The sequence below is a fragment of the Colossoma macropomum genome, unplaced genomic scaffold (genome assembly GCF_904425465.1).
Source record: "Colossoma macropomum unplaced genomic scaffold, Colossoma_macropomum, whole genome shotgun sequence".
NCBI classification, from domain to species: Eukaryota; Metazoa; Chordata; class Actinopteri; order Characiformes; family Serrasalmidae; genus Colossoma; species Colossoma macropomum.
In genome coordinates, this window is record NW_023494809.1 from 7811048 (window position 1) to 7836804 (window position 25757).

The 25757-nt window shown below is 38.7% G+C and overlaps 1 protein-coding gene across 1 annotated transcript; it reads right to left on the bottom strand.

The window, feature by feature from the left end:
• Nucleotides 1-293: 293 nt before the first annotated feature.
• On the bottom strand, nucleotides 294-25335 carry LOC118798568 (synapse differentiation-inducing gene protein 1-like). Its single transcript, XM_036557948.1, has 2 exons — nucleotides 24833-25335; nucleotides 294-868 (listed from the first exon to the last, which is right to left on the bottom strand). Exons 1-2 carry the CDS (start codon nucleotides 25172-25174, stop codon nucleotides 716-718), a joined length of 495 nt encoding a protein of 164 aa, XP_036413841.1. The 5' UTR covers nucleotides 25175-25335; the 3' UTR covers nucleotides 294-715.
• Between the last annotated feature and the right edge of the window lie 422 nt (nucleotides 25336-25757).

Genomic DNA, 25757 nt, shown 5'->3' on the forward strand with positions numbered 1-25757 from the left:
TTCCTCCACAGTTATAAGAAGTGTTTGGTTGTAGCTGCTAAAAGTGGCACAACTAATTTTAATTGTGGGGTGATATAGAAAAATTGTTCTCTTTATAAAATAAAACGATCATTTAAAAACTGTCTTGTGTTTCCTCCTGTTCTCCTTACCTTATATTACATTTTGTAAGAGGATCTGAAACCACATGTGACAAATATGCAAAAATAGAGGAACAATTTTTTTACAGCACTGTAATAAGAGTTTCAGAATAGAATATTTAATTTGCTGTGTAAAATGCAAAAACAACTTCCCCATCACTTATTACAAAAAGCCTTTATTCAACATAGATATTTTGCATTTTGAAATCAAAAGCAAGTTTAATTCACTATCCATGCGTAACATCTGTTTTAGCTTTATCACTGCATGCTGGAAATGCATTTTAATCAAAATGCACTCATTTCAGAAAACATTCCTTTTTGTATATGTTTCATTCAAATCATCTAATTTATCTGAATTGCTAAGCGACAAACATCTACAAAGCTTATGAAGAGAGCTGCATTACGTGCAGTAATTTTAAACAAACGATTAATACACAAATGTTGATATATCAAAAACAAATGCATATTCAAAATAAACAAATAAACTATTTGTATGGTCTTCAGAAACCCCCTTCGTCTTTAACTGGCTTTCGTTAAGGTCAAGATGAAGGTGCGTGGTGATGATGATGGATGGTGGTTTAGTGCGAGACCGCAATGACTGTGATGTAAAGCACCAAGTACAGGACGATGAAGACGATTCCAATCCCCAGCGCTGTGTTGTTCAAGATGCGCGCCATCCGTGAGCTCCTCTCAGCCTGAGGTCTGTTGCCGGACATGTTGGCATCTCGAGTCTGAAAGAACAAAGAGAACAGAGAGAACGTCAAACGTGATTTGACTCAGTGAAACTGCTTCTTTAGAACACCTGCAAGAGGTTGCTGGAAACCAAAGGAAGCTCTGACGTCAGAGCTGAGAAAAGCACATCTGTTAAACCTCCCATCAAATGTTCACACATCCAAGTATCAAAGGTGAGAAGCAGCAGAGCAAGAACAGAGCAAAGCATGTTTTCAGCAAATGTCATCAACGTTACAAACCACTGCGTTTACAGTCTTAGAATCTCACAAGATTTTGCATGTTTAGGTTTTGCCTATAAAAACAGTACAGAAATACAGCCAGTATGTTTAAACAAATAGAAAGCAAAGTCATCCCTGAATGACACAAAGCAGTTATAGCACTGTGTCTCTAAAGAACTCTGCCTTTGCATCTTCATGTGTTTGGTCAAAGAGTTCCTAGCAGCGTCCATCATGAGTTCCAAACATTCTCCAATATGATATAAAAATGACCAACTCTTGCTCTGTAAGTTTTCTTAGCTGTACCCAGGGTTTTTTAGAATTATCATGCCCCTAAAGTTTACATTTTGTACTAAAACGGGTGCAAATTAGTAGAAAATGTTTACAGAACAGCTTGGCAGATGAACTGATAAAGAATTATGGCCTATCTTGGCTGTAGCCAAAAGCTAAACCCTTTGTACATAGCTCTGTGTTCAGCTGTACTGTGTACTGTTGGTGGCTAATTTGCATCTTTTCAATTTGCAAGCTATTCTCTATTAAAGTCAGGTGGATTATACCTTCCCTGAAATATTACATCTTTTTAAAATCCCCTCTTTGGTCATCTACCACTCTGATACTTCTCCAAGTGTTACAAACATTCTGTGTTCACATTCACAGATTGTGGCGAATCTGAGAACTTCAAGAAACATGCACCATAAACAAGCACATTTATCCTACATATTTCTCATATCTTTCTGTTTTCCTGCGACGTTTGTGTCGTTTTATGCAGGGCTTAATTTGGCACTTTGTTCACATATTAAACACATAATATTTTCTGCAAGCTACTTAATATACATATAACAACTAAAAACACCTCGTGCCATGGCACGCATTCACTATCACTTTCAACCCCTGTTAGAGTGTGTTTGGAGACAGAAACAGTAATAAAATTGCCACTGACGCTATTTATCACTCGCAAGTGCATCTCTACTGCTGTGACTGTTCATTTCTCAAAAGCACTCAGCAACGCTGAGCTAAACCACTGGCTTGTGACTTCAGCTTAACAGCTACCCATGCTTTAGCAGCTGTTTAGTAATGGGAAACTCATCTGTGAGGTAACGTTTGAGGCCTAAGAGCACATTCACTAAGGCTGGTACATTGAACACGACACGAAGAATCAACACAGCAATGACTTCCAATTTTGCTCCTCACAAAAAGGCCGTATGGCTTCTTTTTATTTCGGAAAAGTGAAAAGAGAGTAAAGAGTCTCATTTAGGAGCTGAAACTTTGAGTGTTTTCACGCACAGCATGGTTGTGACTCAGTTTGAGCTGCTTTTGGAGACGCAGCTCCATACATGATGAAACAGAAGGCAAACCAGTCATTTACAAACTAGTAATTTTTGTAGGACATCCAGGCTACAAAAGAGCTTCGTCCCACAAGCCATCACTCTCTTGAACAGTTAAAATATTACACAAAAACAATATTCCAGCTTCAAACTGCACTTCATAAATACTGGTAAATAGTACCTAATTCAACTCCATCCTCTGGAACTGCCGCCTCAAACCAGCGTTTATTCTAGAATCTTACTTATCTGCCTTATTACCCCACTTATCGGACTGTTACCTCACTGATTCCTTTCTCTGCCACTACACACCCTTTAACTGCTGCTGCACTCAGCACTTTAACGTTAGACCCATACTTTGCACAATGTAAGGTTTACAGGTATGACTGTGTGTGTGTGTGTGTGTGTGTGTTTGAGTGAGTGAGTGATGTTAGGAATGCATGTTTTATTTTATTTTATTTTGTTATATTTTATATTCATTTTATTTTATTCACTACATGTAAATGTCTGTCTGGTACTGTGCACTGTGAGCTCCTGTAACCAAAACCAAATTCCTTGAATTTGGCAGGTGCTGGGATACAATCAGTCGTCTTGACCGCCGCCATACCAAAACCAGAGTTTTGGACATGACCACCTACTGACCTGCCGCATCAGTGACTATTCAGTGATATGAGACCTCATCAGTTATAAATTAAGCCTTGGTTATGGTCATCATTCCTTTTTACATGACCATTTTCCAACCTCTCTTTATGCCTGGTTACTGTACCTTTAAGACTGACATATGTAAATGACCTCTCTTCCAATTGGCAGCGTGTGCCTTATTCAAAAGCAGTCCAGGCTGAAACACTAACCGCTGTAGGCTGAATAGGTCTCTATAAATACATCCATAAATAAATGTGTACATGGATGTGTTATCTCACAAAAGCAGCTTAGTTTCCATATATGGACTGTATGGTCTGGGTAGCGAACAGTCTGTTTTGACAACGTTTACATACCACACCACAACTCTTATTTCAAAGAAATTTGGTTTTCCATCAAACGGGTCCATCAAATATAAATGTCAACAAATAACAAACAAGCAAACAGGACCAAAAACAAAACGTTTGAAAAGAGAACTGCTAGCTAAGAGAGGACGTTTGCTTTAAATGTAGAGACGAGCCAGTTTAAGGCACTGAGATGTCGTATTCCGCTGACATTCTGCTCGGCTATATGCAAACAAATTCTAACACGTAGGCTTTTGTTGCTGCTCACTCTTGCCTGTTAAGGGTTAGGCTCCAGTGAGCAGCTGGCAGCTAACCATCACTGCGATATTTGATGACTGAGACAGGTCCACAATACTACTGTTTACATAAAGGCGTTGTTGGATTAACACAGGAGTTCAAGGTTTCGGTCCTAGAGAACCAGATGTTTAGCATTCATGTCACTTAACACAGCTGATTCAACTCGTCAGCTCCTAATCAAGGCCTTAAAGTGCTAAACTTGGCAAAGATGAAAACATCTCCAAGCCCTGTGGCCCTCGAGAACCTGTGTTTGACACACGTCCATCAGGACTTACCTGTTTATTATCTGTTATCTGTTAGATAATGATATTTATTACCTGTCAGAGAGTAAACATCTAAAGTCCTCTTGGGATCTACAAACTGTTTAAAGCAGCAAAACTGCACAACAAGGTTTTCAGTACACAAAGTAATTTTAGTCCTACATAGCAATGGCAAACTATGGCTACTAAGTCTAAATCACACTGCACATTTGCAATTTGCGTCGTGTGAAATGGACTTAGGCAGGTCCAGAAGATGGACAAAAGCTAGCTAGCTAACTCACCATATTATACATATTATATATTTGTAGGAGTTTTGTGCTGCACACCAAGTCGTCCCAAAAAATGTAGATAATCAGTGTGGTAGGGTGGTAGTTAAGTGACTTGAGTGCAGTTGTGGCCAAGGAGTTAACATAGCAGTTAGCAAGCTGGCTAACTCGCCAACCATAAACAGTAAAAACACAAAAGTGAACGTAATTACATCAGAAAACTATGAACTCGCCACAGCATGATGCTACACACTGATCTGTAGCAAAAAAATGAAGGTAATCAGCGTGGTTGGTTGGGTGGTAGTTAAGTGACTTGTGTGCAGGTGCAGCCAAGGAGGTAACATAGCAGTTAGCAAGCTGGCTAACATACTAACTGTAAACAGTAAAAACACAAAAGTGAGCACACTTAAATCAGATGACTATACATTTTTTACAGCACAGTGCTACACACTGACGTGTAGCAAAAAGGTGTAGATAACTGCCATGGTTGGCAGCAGTGTGGCAACTTGCGTGCAGCTGCAGATAGCCAAAGAGCTAACACTGCAGTTAGCAAAGTGGCTAACTCATCTAAAACAAACAGTAAAACCGTAAAAGTAAAGGTAATAATACAGTCTCATGGGTGACTGTGGACCATGCAGTCTCTCTTTCAGTGTTTATTTAAAGCCCAGTGGGGAGGAAATGGTAAAAGACTTGTGCAGAGATTGTGGTTTAATTAGGTTTTCCTCCATTTTTGGATCTTCAGTGTTGCTATATGAAGGACAGCCAATTTAGAGGTCAACACAGCCAAAGCAGTAGCACTACTGGTAAAGGACGCAAATTTGTGTTTCACCAAAGCTGCAGATGATTTGTTTGCTCATTGTGGCGAATTCCATTGAAATTAATGTAATTTGGCTTGTAATATTGTCTAAGTGTGACTGGGCCTTTATGCCCCATTTTATCCCCCATTACTTTATGATGTAAAGATAGACTCTGTGTTTGTCAAACAGCAATCAAAAAAACAGCAGAACTGTTAAGGGTTCACCAACTTTTACTGCAGACAGTACCTCTTCATGTAAATCACACCATTAGAAGTATAAGCATGTGTTCTTAACATTTTAGGATAAAACAGACGCTAATACTATTGTTCCAAACACTAACAGGAATGCTGCCATTATTACAGTAAAGGTATCACCATGATCATAACATCATTTACAAAAAACAACGTGAAAACGACTTCTTCCATGTTCGCATATTTGACACACTAACTGGTTTTACTTTTATTTTACTTCACTTTAATTTAACCACATTGTTGTTTTCTTGCATAAATCAACTGTGCTTAAACTTCAGATCACAGACTCATGACTAGACATTCTGCTGCAAGATTTTCTGGTGGACAGCACACTTCATAGTTCAATCAATTATGGCAAGTCGCCCAGGCCCTACAGCAGCAAAGCCCACGTACATCATTACACTACCACCACCATGTTTTGCAGCTAGTGCAATGCTGTTTTAGCCTTACGTTTTCACGACACTGTACATGGCTGCATGCCAGAGTCAGGTGCACCATTTCATAGCCAATTTGGTTATGAAGCACAAAACTTTTTTTTTAACATTGTAAATGCAGCAATACAGCTCAATCAAGAAACATGAAAAAAAACAACTCTAAAGCCCCATTTGAGTTGGATTTGTTTTACTAGAGATTTGGTAACAAGTAATTTGTGTGTGATTGGACTAGCTGATTTGCATGAAATAAAGGATCTGTCTAATCTCTCTTAAATTACCCCAACTACCCCAGATAAAAACATCACGTCAGCGCTGTGCGACAGGCACCACATTTCATAATAATAACTACTTGTGCTAAGTGGCAGACAGACTAGCATTAGGCTAGTAAAGTGGGTTCATTCAACTTACAAAATGCCACCCAACACAAAAGAAAACACACTGCATTGCAAGGGGTACTTTCGAGATACACTATATGGACAAAAGTATTGGGACACCCCTCCTAAAACGTCTGCCTGTCGGTCTGTGACATTTCTGTCCTGATAGACCAGTCAACTGTGTGCTATTACTGTGAAATGGAAGCATCAAGGTGCAACAGCTTAGCCAGGCAGCGGTAGACCACGCAAACTCACAGACAGGGCTGCCGAGTGCTAAAGTGCACAGTGCCTATCCTTTGTTGAATCCCTCACTAAAGAGTTCAAAATTTCCTCTGGAAGCAACATCAGCAAAAGAACTGTACATCAGGAGCTTCACAAAATGGATTTCCATGGCCCAGCAGCTACACACAGGCCTGAGATCAAAATGCACAATGAGAAGCACCGACTCTGGACTCTGGAGCAGTGGAAATGTATTCTGTGGAGTGATGAATCAGGCTCCTCCAATTGGCAATCTGATGGACAAGTCTGGTTTAACGATAATGCTATGGGGTTGTTTTTCAGGGGTTGGTCTTGGCCCCTTAGTTCCAGTCAAGGGAAATTTTACTGTTTCAGGAGACCAAGACATTTTCGACAAGTGTGCTTCCAACTTTGTGGGAACAGTTTGGGTTTAGAATGGGATGCCATAACAGCTCCTGTCGGTGAAATGTGTAGGTGCCCCATGAATAGTGTATTACATTTCATTTCTTGTCTTCGTGTAATTCTACCATCACACATTGTCATGAATTTAAGGAATAAGGAATTGGGTCAGATCAAGCTCCATTTTACCTGTTAGGCCTGTCTTAAGGTCCTGAAAAAAATGGAGGCACTGTTTATTATTAACTATTAATTTATAATAATTAATTACTGTGATGTCGATGTGAACAGGAATTCTCCTGATGAGGGAGCTCTTAGTTCAGGGAATTATAGGTGGCTCGCTCTGGAATTATTACTTAGCAGACTTCTAAGAACAACAGACATTGCGGATTTGTACTGGATTAAAGTCACAGATCTCATTGGTCAATTACAGCATCTCCCCAGATAAAACTAATCCAGCTCAAATACATATAATGTATTTAATTAAAGCTAATTGTGGTTCTATGGGATTTCTAGCAGTATGATAGTGCTAATTTAGCACTGGAACATTTTTGGCTATTCCAGATTACACACAGATATGAAGCTTGTAACAGACAGATTAACATATATTTAACCTTGTATGACTCTTTGAGTAAAAAATGCTGCCGTACAGCTGCCACTGTTTTCTATTTCTAACAATTAACTGAAACCTCGTTACACCAGCACCTGTACTCACAGTCAGTAACATATCTAGGACTTCATTAGGCCTAGAGTGAAGACCTCAGCCTTGCAAAATTAAAGACCCACAAAGTTTTGCTGCTCTTCAAAGTGAGACTATTGTCACTGTTAGACTATTCACATGGGTTCTGGTAAAGAATCCTATGTATAATTCAATACTGGGCCCTGACGTCACTTCTCAGCACTGGCGCTATTTTCTGTTAATGATTATCTGTTAATAATGATCTGTCAATAATTTGTAACCCAGTGAATCTATCTGGCTCAAAGGTTGCTCCAAAGGTCTGAGTCACAGGGGCTGACTTTGATTTTGACAGGCGGAGAGATAAGGCAATACGTTTTATAGAAACTGTCTAAGATTTTCCCTCAGGAACATGCAGTACTGTTTAAAAGCGATGGCATCTGAGAATTTTAAGTAAAGCTATTTATTAGGGCAGTAAGGATTTATTTGTGATGTTTTCTTCTAAACTACATATTATAAACTCATTAAAAACAAAATGTCTTGTTATCTTTTACAGTAATTTTTAAATGTGTATTTGTGTATTTAAGTTTATTTAAGTTTATATAGTGCTTCTACTGGCAAATGGTGTTTTATTGCTCTTATATATACTATTATATATATAATAGTACATATAAGAGCCATAAAATCTATCTTATGATGAGATCTGTTAAAAAAAAAAAAAACAGAACAGAATGTCCTGCTGGGCACTTCTGTAATGTTGTGAAGAGTGATGTGTCTTTATATCGCTGCTGTCTGGAACAAAAGCTTGTATCTCCAAAGTGGTAACTTTACAGGAGAAGGAAAAAACTACTCTACTTCTAATGCAAGTCACTGTAACTAGACTTTTTTCCCAAGTACTTCTGGGCTGTTTCTTTTGGCCCATTCATCATTAAATATACACACATAATGAAAAGGGCAATAGGCATTTTCAAATTATGTCAAAAACTGAAAAATGACACAAATAGAAATACAAGGTTTTGTTCCAACAGCAGCAATGTGTCATTGCATTCACATTACACTTTCCTTCTTTTCTTTCTAAAGGCAGAACAGTCAAAATGCCAAAACAGTTATTTATGTCTCACACAAGGACCTAAACATGACACATGATGTCACTGAACTGCTTTCATAGTAGACCATTTCCAGTCCATATGCATACACACTTATTAATACAGGGTGATTCAAAAAGATTCATCCGATTTCAAAGCACCATATTTTTACAACTGTGAGGCGCCTAGGAACCAATCACATACAAAATTGAAAGAGGGGGGGTCATAGTTTCTGACTGTCACCGGAAGATGGCTCCCTTCAGTCTGAGAGGAGATGGAGACCCCATGAGAAGAAAGCGTTTTGCGTTCTCCACTTCAATAAGAGTGAATCCGTCATAACTGTGCAATGTGATTTTCATTGTCAGTGAATCTCCAACAGCTCAGGGCGTTCAGCGTTGGTTCCACAACCCTGGATGATCTCCGAAATCGCGCAGAAAGAGCCGTGAGTACAGTGACACCCTGACATGTTCAATCGAGTATGGGATGAATTTGACTATGGTGTTGATGTTGTCCGAACAGCTGGAGGAGGTTCATATTGAGCACTTGTAAAATTACATAATAAACTTTATGCTCATTAAACTATTTACAATTCACTGCATTGTTCTGTAATGATTTACAAGTGAAATAAATCATTTTGAAATCAGATGAATCTTTTTGAATCACCCAGTTTAGTAATATTAATGAATAAAAATAACTTTTTGCACATTTGTAAACAAATGTATTTTGAGGCCTAATCCTTTAGTGGTGAGTAATAGTGGCATTGAGGTGATTTCCAAATCCATTAGCTGTTGTAAATGTGCAAGAATGTAGGATGATCACAGTTCACGCATATGAACTAGAACGTCATTATTACGCCATGCCATATTTCATTATTACGACATGATGGATACTTAGTTCAGTATTTTTAAACACTCTCCACATGACAAGTGTGCATGTGGAAATGCTGATTAAATGCTTCGGACTTTCCACATTCTTCAAATTTTCCACTTTCCAGATGCCTTGCTGATGTATTTAGTTAGACGTTTAGTTAGACAGGTGGCAGGCCCATACCCAAAGTCTTCCTGAATGGATAGAAGGCAGCTAAAAAACATCTTCAACCAGGCCTCAAAAAATGTTTGATGGTGTCCAGCTGTCTGCCAGTTTCAGCAGAGCTAGAGGCCCCTAACAGGGAAGCTGTTCGTTAGAGATTGGAAGGAAAGTCCAGTCACCAATGTAAACACAGAGTGGCTGCACATTAGCCTTTCATTTGTTACTGACTGCTTGTGTAACACTGAATTACAGCAGACCAACGTAATCACGTCAGCTTCGGCGTGAACCACTGAAGCCCTTTACAATAAGCATAAAGGTTCATATGATGGTCTGTAGTGAGAAGATTAAAGTGAGCCTATATGTATTTAAAATGTGTACTATATGTAATTATAGTAATATAAAATAATACAGTAAGTTACATATATGTTTCTATATGTAGTAAAAGTGTGTTAAAAACATGTTTTATGTGTATTATGTATAGTTTGGGCACCTCTGGTCACATTACCTTTTGTGGTTTTGGTAGTGACATGAAAACATGGGACAGCATGTTTTAATAGTTTATTCATTCAAAAATGAAACTTATGATAAATCTGAATCTTTCAACTCAAAATAAATTAAAAGGTCTTAAAAACAACATTGAAAAAAAAATGCAAAAAGGTTTATAAATGATGATTTTGTATATATTTAGCTTATTACTATGTCCTGGGTTTAAATAGATCATGACATAATGCTTGTAAATATGTAAGGTCTGAACACTTCATTACTTATTTAAATAGTTTATTACCGTGGGACTGCAGTTTAAATTAAGTGTGTATAAATATATATATATATATATATATATATATATATATATATATATATATATATATATATATTTATTTGCTCAAAAAAAGCTTTCTGACCCCTCAACCACCCCCCACCTCTGGGGTCTGCCAGCTTGTATTTCTGAGATTCGAAAGTCAAATTCCTTTCCCACCCTCATCACTTCCCTTCAGTGACTTACCAGTTGCTGCATGCCTTACCATAAAAAAACCCCCAACCTGTTTTCACAATCACTTCAGCACGCAGGGTAACGTTACCCTCTCACAAAGTGTACATGAAAAAAAGAGTAGGAGAGAGAGGGGCACAAACTAACGCGGGTAAAAAGTAATATGGATATTTCACATACTTAAACAGGTTCTAGTACAAGATGCTTATGGTCGTGTTCTCGTCTTTCCATATTGCTGCCATCTGCAAACTTATCGACAGATATTTCTCAACAGCCACCCTGAGGACTGCTTTGTACCATTTCACTGTGTTTTTCAGTTACTGAGCTGTAATCATGAGTCACAGAATTCACACCTTATTGTAATCTTCCTTTTGGTGACTGTAATCATCACCTTTCTGAGCTTATAAATAATTCACAGTGAGAGCTGGCCAGGCTAAAGTACAGTCTGCGCACGGTGAGGTTAGTTTTACTGCAGAGTTACAGATAAGTCTCCACACATAAACAGTGAGAGAAGAAAGAAAGAAAGAAAGAGTCAAAGAAAGAAAGAAAGAAAGAAAGAACAAAAACAAACATTAAAGAACACCAAAAAGAGACAAAAAAAATAAAAAATGAAAAAGAAGAAATCAACAGAAGAAGCAACAGAAAAAAGAACACAGAAAAGAGAAAGAAAGAGTGAAAGAAAAAAGAGCAGAATAAAACACAAAGAAAGTAAAAAAAGAAAGAAAAAAGTGATAGAACACAAAAAAGAGAAAAGAAAGAAAAGAATGACAGCAAGAAAAATAGAATCAATAGAAGAAAAAAGAAAGAACTGAGAAAAAAACAGAAAAGAGAAAGAAGAGTGAAAAAGAAATAAGAGAAACTAATGAAACGAAGGAAGACGGAAAAAAGAAAGACAGAAGGAAAGAAATAAAGAAAGAAAAAGAAAGAAAGTAAGACAGAAAGAAAGAAAAAAGAAAAATGGAAAGAAGCAATAGAAAGAAAAAATAAAAAACAGAAAGGAAAAAAAATGAAAAAAGAAAAAATAACTCAATAAAAGAAAAAAGAAAGAAAGGAAGAAGCAAACGAAAACTGTGGATTGCTGGGGATTGTAGTGCTGCGCATTCTAAAACAAGCTAATATTAATAGAAAATGAAGGTGTTTTTGCAGGCCGGATAGTATGTCTCAGGCCTGATGTGGCCCGTGGGCCTTGTGTTTGATACATGGGATCTAGATTACAGATCTTCACTAGTTTACATTTTGCACTAAACAGAAATGATTACCACTAAAGCTAGCTCAAACATAACGTGCTATTATAAGCATAATAGCAGTTGCTATTATAATACTTTAAAATCATAGTGAACTATGATTATTACAGCTAGGCCTTCAGTTCTGGCCATAAATGTCAATAAAATGAGAAAAAAACACCTTCATAATAATGCTAACTTCTGCTTGCATCCCTAAGGGATTCTAGTAGTAGTATGTTAGTGCTCAACTAATGCAGATGCACATTCTTTTTGGATGATTTCAGATTAAACATGGATAATTAAAGCTTGTAAGAGATATTCCATGTATTATTTTAAGCCTGTAACATACATTATCATATATTTTACCTTGACACAGTTTTACAGTGACTCAGTACAGAGTCCTGGCAAAGAGCTGCAACTGCTGTTTTCCATTTCTAACAACAAACTGTAATGCATTAGTCAGGCTACCACTCATACCTGCAGTAAGTGACGTATCTTGTACTTTGACAAGGACTAGAGCGATTTGTTTCTCAAGAAAGTGGTCCCCCAAATTTGGAAATCAAAAAGTGACTGTATTCCACTGTTAGTTTCTACTTAGTGGTTAATCTGACATGTTAGGCCATCTGTCCAGCTCTTGAAGGTCCTGAGCATTCCCCTTCTGTATATTGCAAATAGACTAACACGAATAACACTGAATAGAAATGCAGTTAAGGAAAGACAAAGAAATCTGACTCACTTCTGAAATTCCGAAATGCAGCTTAAGGTTAGTCTGTGACCCCTGAACGCCAACTGTTCAACGTTCCACACATTTTCACTGGATTTAGTACATCTTGTACACCACACATCCTGTTTCATTTCTCACTACTTAATTTCACAAGTGGCTAACTCGAGACACAGGGAGAATGTTCATATTCATATTTTAAAACCCCCACTGAGTTACTACACTCTGTATGTGACATTCTGTCTACTGGAATTGTTCCCTAATTGCTCAAGATCTCCCTGGACATATTACGGCATCATCAAGAAATGTAGAATTTCAAAAATTTGCTGTTTTTAAATGTGAAAGAACTCAAGGTTTCAGCTTCTGAATGAAGTGCTGAAACACTTCATGCTACTTTCACTTCTACAAAATGGAAACTGCCCGGTGTGACCTGTTGTCTGTTCTGCTGAGAGCAAAGAACCTGACCTTACTTGCACTCAGACATTCAGGCTGTTTGTTTTGTGGTTAGTCTTGTGTGGAGCTGCATCTCCAAAATCAGCTCAGACTCAGCTGAGATCCCAACTGTGAGTGAAAGCACTCCAAGTTTTAGGTCCTAAAACGAGGGGGAGAAACCCCCCATTCTCCTTTCACTTGAAAAACATCCTGGACACTTTCAGTTTGCTCATTTCGTGAGAAGCATGGACGGTTTTAATATCGTTGATATATATTCTGCCAATACATATATTTTTGATGTGAGTGTAATTGCGGTGTGTACGGTTTTGATGTGGAAAAATCTTGTCCAAATATTCCTCATTTTTGTGTCATTTTTTGCATGGCGTTCAGAGTGTAGCGGCCTCATGAGTGAGAAAAGTCTAAAATAATCATGTCCATGTCGAGACTTTATTCAAGTCTGGAATCCTAACCACCCATAATTCTAAAGAAAAAGAAAACAACAAAACTCATAAATGACCAATCTCAAGTAGAGATGGCATAAATCTGATACTAGATATCGGTACCAGGCTGACATCAGGAAAAATAGCAGGAAAAAAAATAATGAATCTGGTCTAATCCTGTAACAAATCTATCCCAAAATAGCACTCACTCACACTGTGTCATATCATGTTGTTAGCATGTTCAAAAAAAAATACACCCTAATGATACTGCTATTTTCAGCTAATGCCCATATTTTTAATAATATTCTAGCACCAAGCATGAACATGAACGTTTCTTGGCCATTCTAGATTAAGCACAGGCTTTTGAAGCTTATAAAAGACACCCTATATATTTTATTTGAGGTTTTTTATATATGTTAATATATATTTTCTCTTGTATGTAGCAGTGTGATCGTTTTTCAGTAGAGAACCCTGTTTTCCGTTTCTAACAACTGACTGAAACTTACTTTGAATACAATCTTAGAAACATGCTTAGAATACGGTTTATATCATCAGCAATGTAGCGTTGACTTCCAGAATGCCCAGAGTGACCTTTTTACTCACAAAGTTGGTCCCATTCATTGGAAATCAAAACGTGATCGGTTGATTCCTCTGTCAGTTCCTTACTAGGTTGGTAGTTTAATGTGTAAGGCCTTCGGTTAAGCTCCTGAGGGCCTAACCAATGGGAGAGCTCACTCAGCCGCTTCTGTCTAAACACCATAAGGGATAAAATCCTCATTGTACAGTTTTCTGTTGAGCATTTCTATTGAACTCTTTCGTTTCAAACCAAAACACATAAGAGTATTACAAAAACTGCACGTCTTGCCGAGTTTAAATATTACTAATAACACTTCATCATTTTTTCAGTTCCCAAAAATCCCAAAAAGGGCTCCCCACTGAGTGTGAGCATGATATCCTACTTTCAGATGCTCATCATAAGTAATTCAATGAAAATTAGCTCAATTTAAAGCTTAGTAGTTTCTAAGTAAAAAAGAATGGATTTGCTCAAACGACAGAAATGCCTTAGCAGATGAGGAGGACAACAAGCTAAAAGCTAAAGTTAGCAAAGAAGCCATCTGACTAACAAGATATCTCACCTCAAGTTGGCTTATTTAAAAACATATCTCTGGCATTTATATGCTAATGGTAGCTTGGCTGTATTTATTAGCCTATAGATCAGTAGCTAGGCTAGCAGTCAGAATTGGTTGACACCACTGGGATTGTACAAAACCTGCAGAGTTTAAAGACAACAAGCATGACAGCATTTTTAAATAAAAATGAATAATAAATAAATTACAAGCCTAGATTTTTCAGACTAGAGTTCCCCACTGTAAGCAAGGTACTCTACTTTCAGATGCTCATCATAAGTGAAGCAATTCAGAGTTGGAGAAGGAAAAAGTGCTACTGTACCAACTCTATTTACAGGCATTATAAAACTGCAAATAATTTGGTAGGATCCAAACCTTTGATGTGACACTGTACTTCTCCAGAGTACCCAACTCCAATACCTGTGACAGTTGATCTCTTTATGTGAAACAGCATGGAAAGACATCTCATTTCCGCAAGGCAAAGTAAGCTAACAACTATTTAGGCTTGTCTGAACTGCTTGGTGCTCAAATATTAGCTCAACGACGTTCGACCACTAAATCCACATGTGCTTTATCTAGTTCCCCTTAGTTATGATATGTAGTTTGAACTGAATAATGTCAGGTTTAATTACCCTACTGGTTCTATGTGGGTGGGTGGAGGTTGGTCACGTTGTCAATCCACACGCAGTACGCTGAAGGTTAGTTAAACATAAAAAAGGACGCTGACACAAAGCTGCGGAGATAATATATATTTAGTCAACAAGAATTTTGGCCCTTGTGATGTCAGCTGAAAAGCTGGAAAATCCCTGCCTTCAAATGGACAAGCAATAAGCACAGCATGTTTCACTGAATTACACAACTTCCTACTAGATGTTTCATTGGTTTAACTGAGATAGTTCTCTTCTGAATATTTCTCTGTTTTAGATTTAGTGGTACAATCACTGAAAAACACTTGATGAGTCATTCACTCCTTTAGCCTTGAGTTCTGATATATCAAACAACTGCAAAACAAAGCAAAAACTTCTCTAAACCTAACCCGTTCCTCTTCATTTTAGAAGAGGAACAGTTTGTTAGCAATTAATATGGGCAATACGAGCAGTAATGGGTAATATGAGCTGGTTAAGGAAGTTGCTGCTTCCCTCAGGTAAAAACGAACTTCATTTCGTGACAGGTGCGCATTCATATCAACTTTGTTCGTTCTGGTTGGTTAAAAATTGAAAAACAAATTCAAACTATAGGCAATCTGCCACAGGGTAAAGCCAGCAGCCCACATGTAAAGTTCTCTTACACAGGAAATTCCACCCCCACACTTCCCTTTAACAGTTAAAATCCCAGACCTCTGAATGAAGTTATAGTTCTTGACTTTCACTAAAATTTCACCAATTTTTATATTATGTAAACACATGAAAACCATATCAAATGTGCAGTAACGTTAAAGGTGGCACCATGTGGCCATGAGAGGCTCAAACGGTTCAAACATTTTATTGTGGTTTAATTCGATGTTAAAATGACCAATCATCTTGTAATTACTACTTACCTGCTGATAAACTGATTCAGGCTATCAAAATAACTTAATTATTCTTTTATTGCTGGTAACATTTTTTGATAAGGACACTGAGACTATCAAACTGTCCTACCTGTAGTTTTATAGGAGGCCGAATTCGGCTTCCTATTCGCCGGCTTCTTGTTGGAATTCTCCCATTCCACCATAAATGGTGCAGCAGTTACATTCTGGCGCCTGAGACGTTATAATAACTGCTGCACCACTTAAGGTGGACTGGGAAACCTCTAACAAGAAGCTGACAAATAATCTTATTTTTAGCTCCATAGTTTTAATGCTGGTCGGCTTTTTGGATTAAGGTGATTTAAGCTATCAAAATATCCTACCTAGACGTTTATAAAGTTATGCTACCTGTAAATATATGCCATGATACGTCATTTCGACACAGTACAATTCATGAAAACACATTCACTATTAAGTAAAGAGAGGTGGTCAGGAAGATGAATCATAAGATTTGAAGTGTTTCCTCCTTCCGCAGCCATTTCCTTTCTGCATGTTGTGCAGACAGGGTGATCATCTTCAATCAAGTTTCCCTCTATCCTCATAAGAACCAAAATAGGACCACACTTCAGATTCAGTCCTCTTTGCAGGCTGAAAAATCTCCGGAGTGCTGTCACTGGCCTCCGCCATGTTTACACTGACACAAAACGAAACATGTTGCATTCTGAGACTGTTGCTAACTTTGGCTGATGCTGGATAGTATTTAATGTGAGTTTTACAGAGGGTGGAAATCAACCATGGCTTTAATGATAATTCAAATCTGAAACTTGAGGTTCCTTGCAAGTACATTTTTTGTTCATTGACGTACAAACAATGTGTTCCCTCAAAGCTACAACAGTGGTTTTAAGGTCCAACTGTGTACCCTAAATAAGTTTTTCCTAATGTAGAAGTACATATTTGTACCATTTTATAATCTAATGTTTTAATGCAGAACAATAAAATAAAAAGCCTGGAGATGAGACGTTGGGTATGGAGTCAATACAACTTAGAAATTGTAATGTATGGTACAATTATGTTCCCTGACTAAAGGTACTGACATGCAGCCTTGAGGGTACCACCCCAGTGGCAAGAAGGGTACTGCCCCAGTGACAGTTTCGTACTTTTTTTTTTTGCACCAGTAACTCTTTCATCACAAGGAGCAACATAACTGAAGATGCTTCCAGACAAGTGACTGCATGATACATTTAAGCCACTAACATCCTGTCGTACCATCTTGGCATGAATAAAAATGCAGAACAGGCCCAGGCAACGTCAAACTTGGAACAAACAAAGGAAAAGATCTAAGTGACTTTGAACCCAGATAGCAAGAGGATAGCGTGCCACTGCTGGCCCGCTGACAGCCTACTGGCTTTTTGCTCAGTGTTTTCAGGGCACTGCTGTTCAAGCAGAGTATCAGACAAAATGACATTTTTCCTTCATTTCTTTCTCTTGTTATCCTTTGTAAACTAGGTTCCTAATTAATTTTAACAATATCATAAATAATGCCAGATATCCAGCTTTAACCAATCTGACACAGTGTCAGCAACAAAATCATTTTATATCAGGCCTAGTCAATCATTTGTTTTTCTCTCAATTGTTTGTAAAACTAGTCTTTGCATGTAAAATCTGTTTGAGGCTTCAAAAGCTAGTAAGACTACGTATTCAGGACAGTAATCTGCATGGTCTGAGGGTGTACCAGCAGTGGCATACAGTCAGGCCAGCAGACCGAGATATGGGAAACGAATAGCAGGAGCTTCAACCACAAAGACTACTCAACTGGCTGCTCAACTTGTGTTTCAATAGGAACAGAGACTAAAGAGACGTCTGCGTTCAGATCTGTGGTAAAGATGCCAGTAAACAGGGTTAGAAATTGTGGTTGAAAGCGTGCGCTCAGCAATGCTCGTGCATTAATGCAATGTGTAAGAAAACAGAAGAGTAACTGTCTCACAGGTGAGCGACAATTTCAATCATACAGGATACATGAAGTGAGAGCCAGCATGTCAAAATTTTTCTGGGAATGTGGCCATGTGGCTTCTTATTTTCAGTTTCATAGTTTTAATGGTGGCAGGCCTTTTTGATTAAGGTGATTTAATCTAAATATATCTAAATATCCAACCTAGAGGAGCTACCTGTAAATATACGCTACGATAGGACATTATGACACAGCACAATTCATCAGAACATGGTCACTATAAAGTAAAGGGAGGTGGTTACAGCAATTTGCTTTCTGCATGTTCTACAGACAGAATGACCATCAATCAAGTTTCTCTCTATACTCTTGTGTGCTGAGACTGTTGCGAACTTTGGCTGATGCTGGACAGCATTTAATGTAAGTTCGACAAAGCATGGCAATTGAGCATAGCTTTAATGATAATAAAAATCTATAACAGTAATAGTAACCAGCTGGAATTTTACCATGGTTTACCCTGAAACCAATTTCATTACCATGCATTTTGATGCCATTTCATGACAAGGAGGAACATACCTGAAGATGCTTCCAGACAAATGACTGCATGATACATTTAATCCACTAACAGCAAAAATGCTGAACAGGCTCAGTCGATCTCAAACTTGGAACAAACAAAGCAAAAGATCCAAGTGAACCCAGATAGCAAGAGGATAGCGTGCCACTGCTGGCCTGCTGACAGCAAAGCTGGCAGCCTACTGGCTTTTTACTCAGCGTTTTCAGGGCACTGCTGTTCAAGCAGAGTATCAGACAAAAAAGGTTCATCACTCATTTTCCACTGAGAGTGCAACTGACTTATTTTTTTCTTCAATTCTTTCTTCTGTCTTTCTTTATAAATTATTTTAACAATATCAAAAATTATGTGAGATATCCAGCTTTAACCAATCTGACACAGTGTCAGCAACAAAATCATTTTATATCAGGCCTAGTCAATCATTTGTTTTTCTCTCAATTGTTTGTAATATTTGTCTTTGCATGTAAAATCTGTTTGAGGCTTTAAAAGCTAGTAAGACTCTGTATTCGGGACAGCAATCTGAGTGGCCCAAGGGTGGACCAGCAGTGGCATACAGTCAGCAGGGTACTGACCACATCAAGCCGCTGATGGCAAAGCTGGTGGCCCACTAGCTTTTTGCTCAGCGTTTTCCAGGCAGCCCACTATTAGACAAAACACCCTCATTTTTCACTCACAGTCCAATTTACTTATTTTTCCTTCCTTTCTTTCTTTCATTATCTTTTGTAAACTAGTTTAGTAAATAATTTGACAGCAATATGAAGAATAATACAGGATATACAGCTTTAACCAATTTAGCACTAATCTGGGTGGTCCGAGGGTGGACCAGCAGTGGCATACAGTCAGGTGTGTTGACCTTATCAGGCCAGTGAACTGAGATGTTCTTGCTATCTGGGAAAGACGGTTCATTATCGGGAAACGAAGAGCAGGAGCTTCAGCCATATAGACTCCTCAACTGGCTGCCCAACTAGTGTTTCAATAGGAACAGAGACTAAACAGACATTACTTACTCTTAGCCAGTCCATTTCTACTGTGTTTCCTACTGATTTTGCTCCTTCTTCTCCTGATGACCATGCTACTATGCTTAATGCTGCACTTTCTGACTCTCTTAATGCACTAGCACCTTGGAAATCTAAAACTTCCTCACCTCCTCTCCCTGGTATACCAATGAACTCCGCTCCATGAAGCAAAGTGGTCGCCGGTTGGAAAGGCTTTTCAGGAAAACAAAACTCTCTGTTCATGCGGAGGCTTACAAACAACACCTCTTAGCTTATAGAGATGCCCTGCATTCAGCTAAATCAGCCTCTCTAATCTCTCTGGTCTCATTAATAATTCGAACACAAACTCCCGTCATCTTTTTTCAACAGGTACCAAATTATTTAAAGCCCCTGAAACCTCTGTGGCTGCCTCCCCTGCACTCTGCGACTCATTTTTACATTTGTTTGAATCCAAAATTGCACGAATCAACAGCTTTCTGCTATCCCCTACTAACAATACCTCTTCCCTTTCCTCCCTGACTGTCCATTCTATAAGCCCCAGCCCTCCCTCTTCTAATCTCTCTACCTTTAACACTGTTGATTCTTCTTCCATTATAAACACCAAAACTACTTCTAAAACTACAACTTGTTCTCTTGATCCCCTTCCAACAACCTTAACTAAAGCTTGTCTTTCTGCCCTGGTCCCTCATCTCACAATTCTTGTCAATAACTCGCTTCTCTATCCAGTCCGGATTTCGTCCCTCTCATAGCACAGAAACTGCCTTAATAAAGGTCACTAATGACCTCCTGGTGTCTGCCGATATTGGTGCCCTTAGCATCCTTCTACTACTTGACTTGAGTGCAGCCTTTGATACGGTGAGCCACTCAATCCTCCCATCAAGGCTGCATGATCTGGGCATTAGGGGCACTGTCCTGGAGTGGTTTAAGTCATATCTGACTGACAGAAAACAGTTTGTCACCCTCAGTGGCCTTACTTCTCACACGTCTGTGGTTACTCAGCGGGTCCCTCAAGGCTCAGTCCTTGGACCACTTTTGTTTATTGTGTAGATGCTTCCTCTTGGCCACATAATACGTAGTTCCAAGCTGTACTTTCACTGTTATGCGGATGACACACAGATTTACATTAGCACTCAGTCTATTATAAATCCACCCCTCACCCAGCTTGAAAACTGCATAACAGAAATTAAAACATGGATGAAGCACAACTTTCTCATGTTAAATAGTGACAAAACAGAACTTATTCTTATAGGATCCAAATCAACTCTCTCTAAAACTTCTCCTTTCTCTCTTTCCATCGACAATGTAACTCTGTCCCCTTCCCCTCTGGTACGAAATCTGGACGTTCTCTTTGACTCAACTCTCTCTTTCAGTGCACACATCAATCATTAAAACCTCTTTTTTCCATCTCTGTAACATTGCAAAAATTCGATCGTCACTCTCTCAGTCTGCTGCAGAAACCCTTATTCATGCATTCATTTCTAGTCGCCTGGACTATTGTAACTCTCTACTTGCTGGTATTAACTCCTCCCATTTATGCAAACTTCAGATGGTACAGGACTCCGCTGCTCGCCTTCTCACCCGCACCCGTGCACATCAGCATATTACACCCATTCTGCAACATCACCACTGGCTTCCTGTAAAATACCGCATACAATTCACAATTCTTCTCCTCACATACAAAGCTCTACATAACCTTGCTCCTTCTTACCTCTCTGATCTACTTATTCTCTACAAACCAACTCGCACTCTCAGGTCTTCCTCTGCTGGTTTACTCACTGTCCCACCTTCCAATCTACATGCGTACGGTGATCGTGTTTTCTCTAGACTGGCTCCCCGACTCTGCAACTCTCTTCACTCACATATTCAACAGGCCAACTCTGTCTCCACTTTTAAATCTAAACTTAAAACTTCTCTTTTCTATTGCTTATAACTGTTCTCAATCCTAAACCAGCCCTTTGCCAAGTCCTGCTATGTTTTGCTTGTGATGTTATGACTGTGCTTCATGTTCTCATGTTCGTCTTTACTGTTCTGTATTTCGAAAACCTGTAAGCGTCTTTGAGTTCTTGAAAAGCGCTATATAAGTATTATTATTAGTATTATTATTATTATTATTAGACCCTCATTACCAAGACAATTTGACCATTTGAGAGGTCAGTGGTGACTACAGAGAGGTAGGAAAAGGTGAAAAAGTCTTTCTTCCTCCATTTTTGACAGTTTATATTGGTTTTTCCTTGAATTTGTCATCCATCTGATTCTCTAAGGAACTGTGCCGTAAAATGTGCCTGAGATCCATTAAAATCAATGATTGCCTTTACACGCGCTTAATAATCCAATCATAATAGGATTTCTGCAGTTATCAATCGATTATTCAAATGGTCATGTAAATACCATACTACGATCTAGAAATCCGATTAAGAAATCCGATAAAGAGAGCTGGATTTTAGCTCAGTAATCAGATTTCTCAGCACATGTAAACTCTTACTCTGATTTCTTTCATCTTCCTAGTCTGAGCATGCGCGAGAACAGCCAGCGGTACCATATATAAGTAAGCAGTGTTGCCGCAAGACAGTAGCAAAAGACTTTGGAGAGGCACTGAAACCAAACATGAAATAAAGGATTTAAATATTCTTCGTCTTCTAGATGACGTATGTTCATATTTTCAGATAAAGTGGCACAATGTTTTTAAAAAAGCCGTGACGTGAAGTTTGAGCTTTACGTTATGTTTTTGTCACGTCTTCTTCTGTGAGTTTACTGGTCGGTTGCAAAGCAGAAACCCGATTACTGCCCGACTAACGCTGATCCAGAGTTTTCCCATTATCTGATTACTCAAGTGCATGCTAGCATGTTGATCGGATTACAAAATCAGATTTTCTGCAGTTATCAGATAACTCAGTGCATATAAAGGCACTCACTCATTTTAATAGATTTGGGTAAGAAATAAATGTGGGTGGGACATGATTTTATTCCTCAGGATTCGATTGAATCATGAAACACACATGGTGTTCTGAAACACGGACAGTCAGCAGAATTAGAAAAATTTCCAGATTTTGTCAAAAATGAAGTACTACATTATTCTGACGAGTACTTTCTGTAGTTTCTGGAACATGATCTGTTCATTGTTGAAAGCTTGACATTAATATGTATTTTATTTTATTTTTAGGCCACTTTCACGGCAAAAGCAAGAGAAAAAGACTTCAGGAAAAAAGAAGTCGGGTTATTGTTACAGTAAACCTAAGCATTATTGCACCTACCTAACGTGTGAGTATGTGCGAGCCTTCATAACCTCCTGTCCTCCAATCTCTGTTTAATATAAAATCAAAACTCTCTACTCTATACACACTTACAAAAGATGGTTCTTCAGGGGTTCAAAAAAAGCAAAATAATGGTTCTATATAAACCCAAGACTCAAATAACCCTTTGCATGACTGAAGAGTTCTTTGCATGGTGCTACAAAGCACCAAAAATGGTTCCTCTATTGTGACAGGCTTGACATCGTAAAATCAGAAGAACCCTTTTCAAAAACCTTTTTCATCTACAGCACATTCTCCTTCCATCTGAAGAGCCATTTAATAATGAAAATGAGCATTTAATCACGTAAAAGATTCTTTGAGTGTTCATGGTTCTATATGACCGTTTTCTTTACCAAAGAACCCCCGAAGAACCATCCTAAGAGTGTAGTCTTGAAGGAGAATGTTTTTGCAGCTGACATGCTGTCATGTTTTCCTGTGTTTCTAGGAAGTGATGTTACAGAAGGAAATCTTGCTCAATCATAAGAAATGCACAGCAAAGACCACTTTCAACTTGTCTTTAATCAAAATAGCCCGTTGTTTAAAAGCAACGCTGAGACGCCACAGACCATCCAGACTTGATTGAGATGTTATTCAGCTCTACAGTCCTGCATGTCGGGAAAAATGAAGCCATGTCTGCCACAAAGATGACCCAACATGATGTAAACTGACCCATCGCTCATAGACAAATTGGCATTCATGGCGCTGAGCAGCCCCTCCCTTAGCTCTTCCTCAAACAATGGAGTGCCTTGATGCACAGCGTCAACAAACATGATAACGCTGAATGCCTTTCTGTGCGCAAACATGCTGGGGAATATTTGCTGAGAGTCAAAAATCATTCCAGCTAAAGCGAACATAGATGTCATAAATGTTTACTTGGTTAATTATATTTTTACATGAATTATAATTTTACATTAACACAAATAACATTTACACTGCTGGACGCTAAGATAAAGTTGGCACACCTATCACTGCATACCTGTACCTGTCACTATTCATGTCTACCTGTTAATACACTATTATATTATTACACTATTATAATATTATTAATATGCGCTTTTCATGTCTACTTGAGTTAACAGTTATATATTAAAGGACATATTAAACAGTATATTAAACAAAACCACACATTTAGTTATAAACCACTTAGCTAACTCTTTTCTATGTAATTTCAAACGCTAACTTAGCAAGTGTTACTGGCAGAATGATGATATCTAGCTGAAATTTAAGGTTCATGAGGTAAAAATGAGTATCAGCTTAAATCCAAGTGAAAAAAGCAAATTAAGTGAGTGATTTTAGAGTTACGTTATATACAGTTTGAACTAGCTATATCCCATCCGCTTCACGCTTGTAAACATATAGATAGCTAACGCTTAGCCGTTTAACCTAAGCTAGGTTAGCTCTCTTAGTTTTGCTAGGTTACGTTACTTTTCAGTTCCTCTTAACTTTTCAACGTATTCTTAAGTGAATGTACACTTCTATGATCTCCACTGTGTCTTAAAATAAAGGTGTTTTAAAATATCTATACATTCTGGAAGTATAAAAAGCTACGTAAGTAAGCGAATTAGCTTCTTCACATAGGCCGCGTAGTGGCGCTGCTGTTTACAATCTGCTCAAGCAGAGCTGAGTATTTTGCCCGCTGATGCTATTCGAAACACTTCGGGCAGAAAACCTGTAGAAAACTAAGCCAGATAGCTTTAAAAAGTCTTCAAGGAATTCAAGGAAAGAGACAGCTGTATAATACATATGTAGGTGGTCAATATTCTTAGAACAAAACCGTAAATTAATTATTTTTCCATAACGTTGCTGTCCAAAAAAAACAAAAAAAACAAGCATCTCCATTTTTTTCGATTTTTAGTTTTCTGCATAATTTGACTTCAGACGCGGTTTCATAATGACTGGCCCAACAGAAAATGCTCCAAAACTGCTTGGAATAAAATCTCTTTACATTAAATTGCGTCGAAAGTGAAGCCAGTTTTTGCCCTCTCCTGTAAAGTTAACACTTTGGAGATTTTTTTTCTTTGGACAGCGCACTTTGCCTCTTGCTGATGGTCAGTGCTAACTCCTATGTTATCCCATATAGTCTCTATAAAGCCACAGCTACTTACGTTCACCGAGAAGACCAGAGCAGCAACGCCCAGTGGCAAGCAGCAGCACAGCATGGTGAAGATGGAGTAGCCCAGGTAGTCGGGCAAGGGCTGAGCCAGTGGACCGGCGGCCACATAGATTGTGGGCTGCACAGTCACAGCGGGCTGACCAGGGTACGGACCCTGACCCTGATACGGAGCTCCATAAGGCTGGCCCTGAGGGTAGCCAGTCTGGTTGGGGTAGCCTGGAGGTTGACTGTACCCAGCACTGTAGTCCTGGTATGGGGGAGGCTGATCCATGCCCGACTTCTCTCCTGGATTCCAGCCAGCCGGTGGGGCACTTGGTGACTTGCTGGGGTCCATTTTGGTTTTGCTCTTTTATTTGGTTCTGAATACCTTCCCTCACTTCTCTGTGCACTCCTCTGCTCTGTGTTCACTTTCTCCCTCTGTTTTTTCTCCTACTACACTTTTCTCGGGTGCTGCTCTGCGCTATGAACAAACTTGCACTGTCATACGTCTCTGCGCTTTATCAAATATACCCAGCGAGTGGGCGTGATCGTGTGATAGGGGGCGGAGACGACTACTTTGCTGTGACGAGCACCGCCTGTCGTCGCAGTCATAACAAACCGTCCTCAGTGAGTTCTTTATATTAAACGTTGTAAACTTGAATGTAACGGGAATTTATTCCACGCACATTGGAACTGAAGAGCACAAACCCAAAGGAAGGCTTTTTAAGATAAATGTCCGAACAATAATACGAATTTTTAATATGACGACGATATGATCCATAAGTAAACGGTCCATCTGAAAACAAAGGCTGCGTCTCAAATGGTTCCCTGCTCCCTATGTAGTGCACGAGGTAGGTCCTGAAATAAGGGCTTCTCCACCCAAATACCGCTTTATATGCCCAATAGAAAGCCATTGTATATTCAGTCATTAGCTGCAC

Coding starts and splice junctions, on each gene's coding strand:
- LOC118798568 (XM_036557948.1), bottom strand. CDS start 25,174: ATGGACCCCAGCAAGTCACCAAGTGCCCCACCGGCTGGCTGGAATCCA. Junction 869..24,832: donor CTCTGGTCTTCTCGGTGAAC/GTAAGTAGCTGT, acceptor TTGTTCTTTCAG/ACTCGAGATGCCAACATGTC.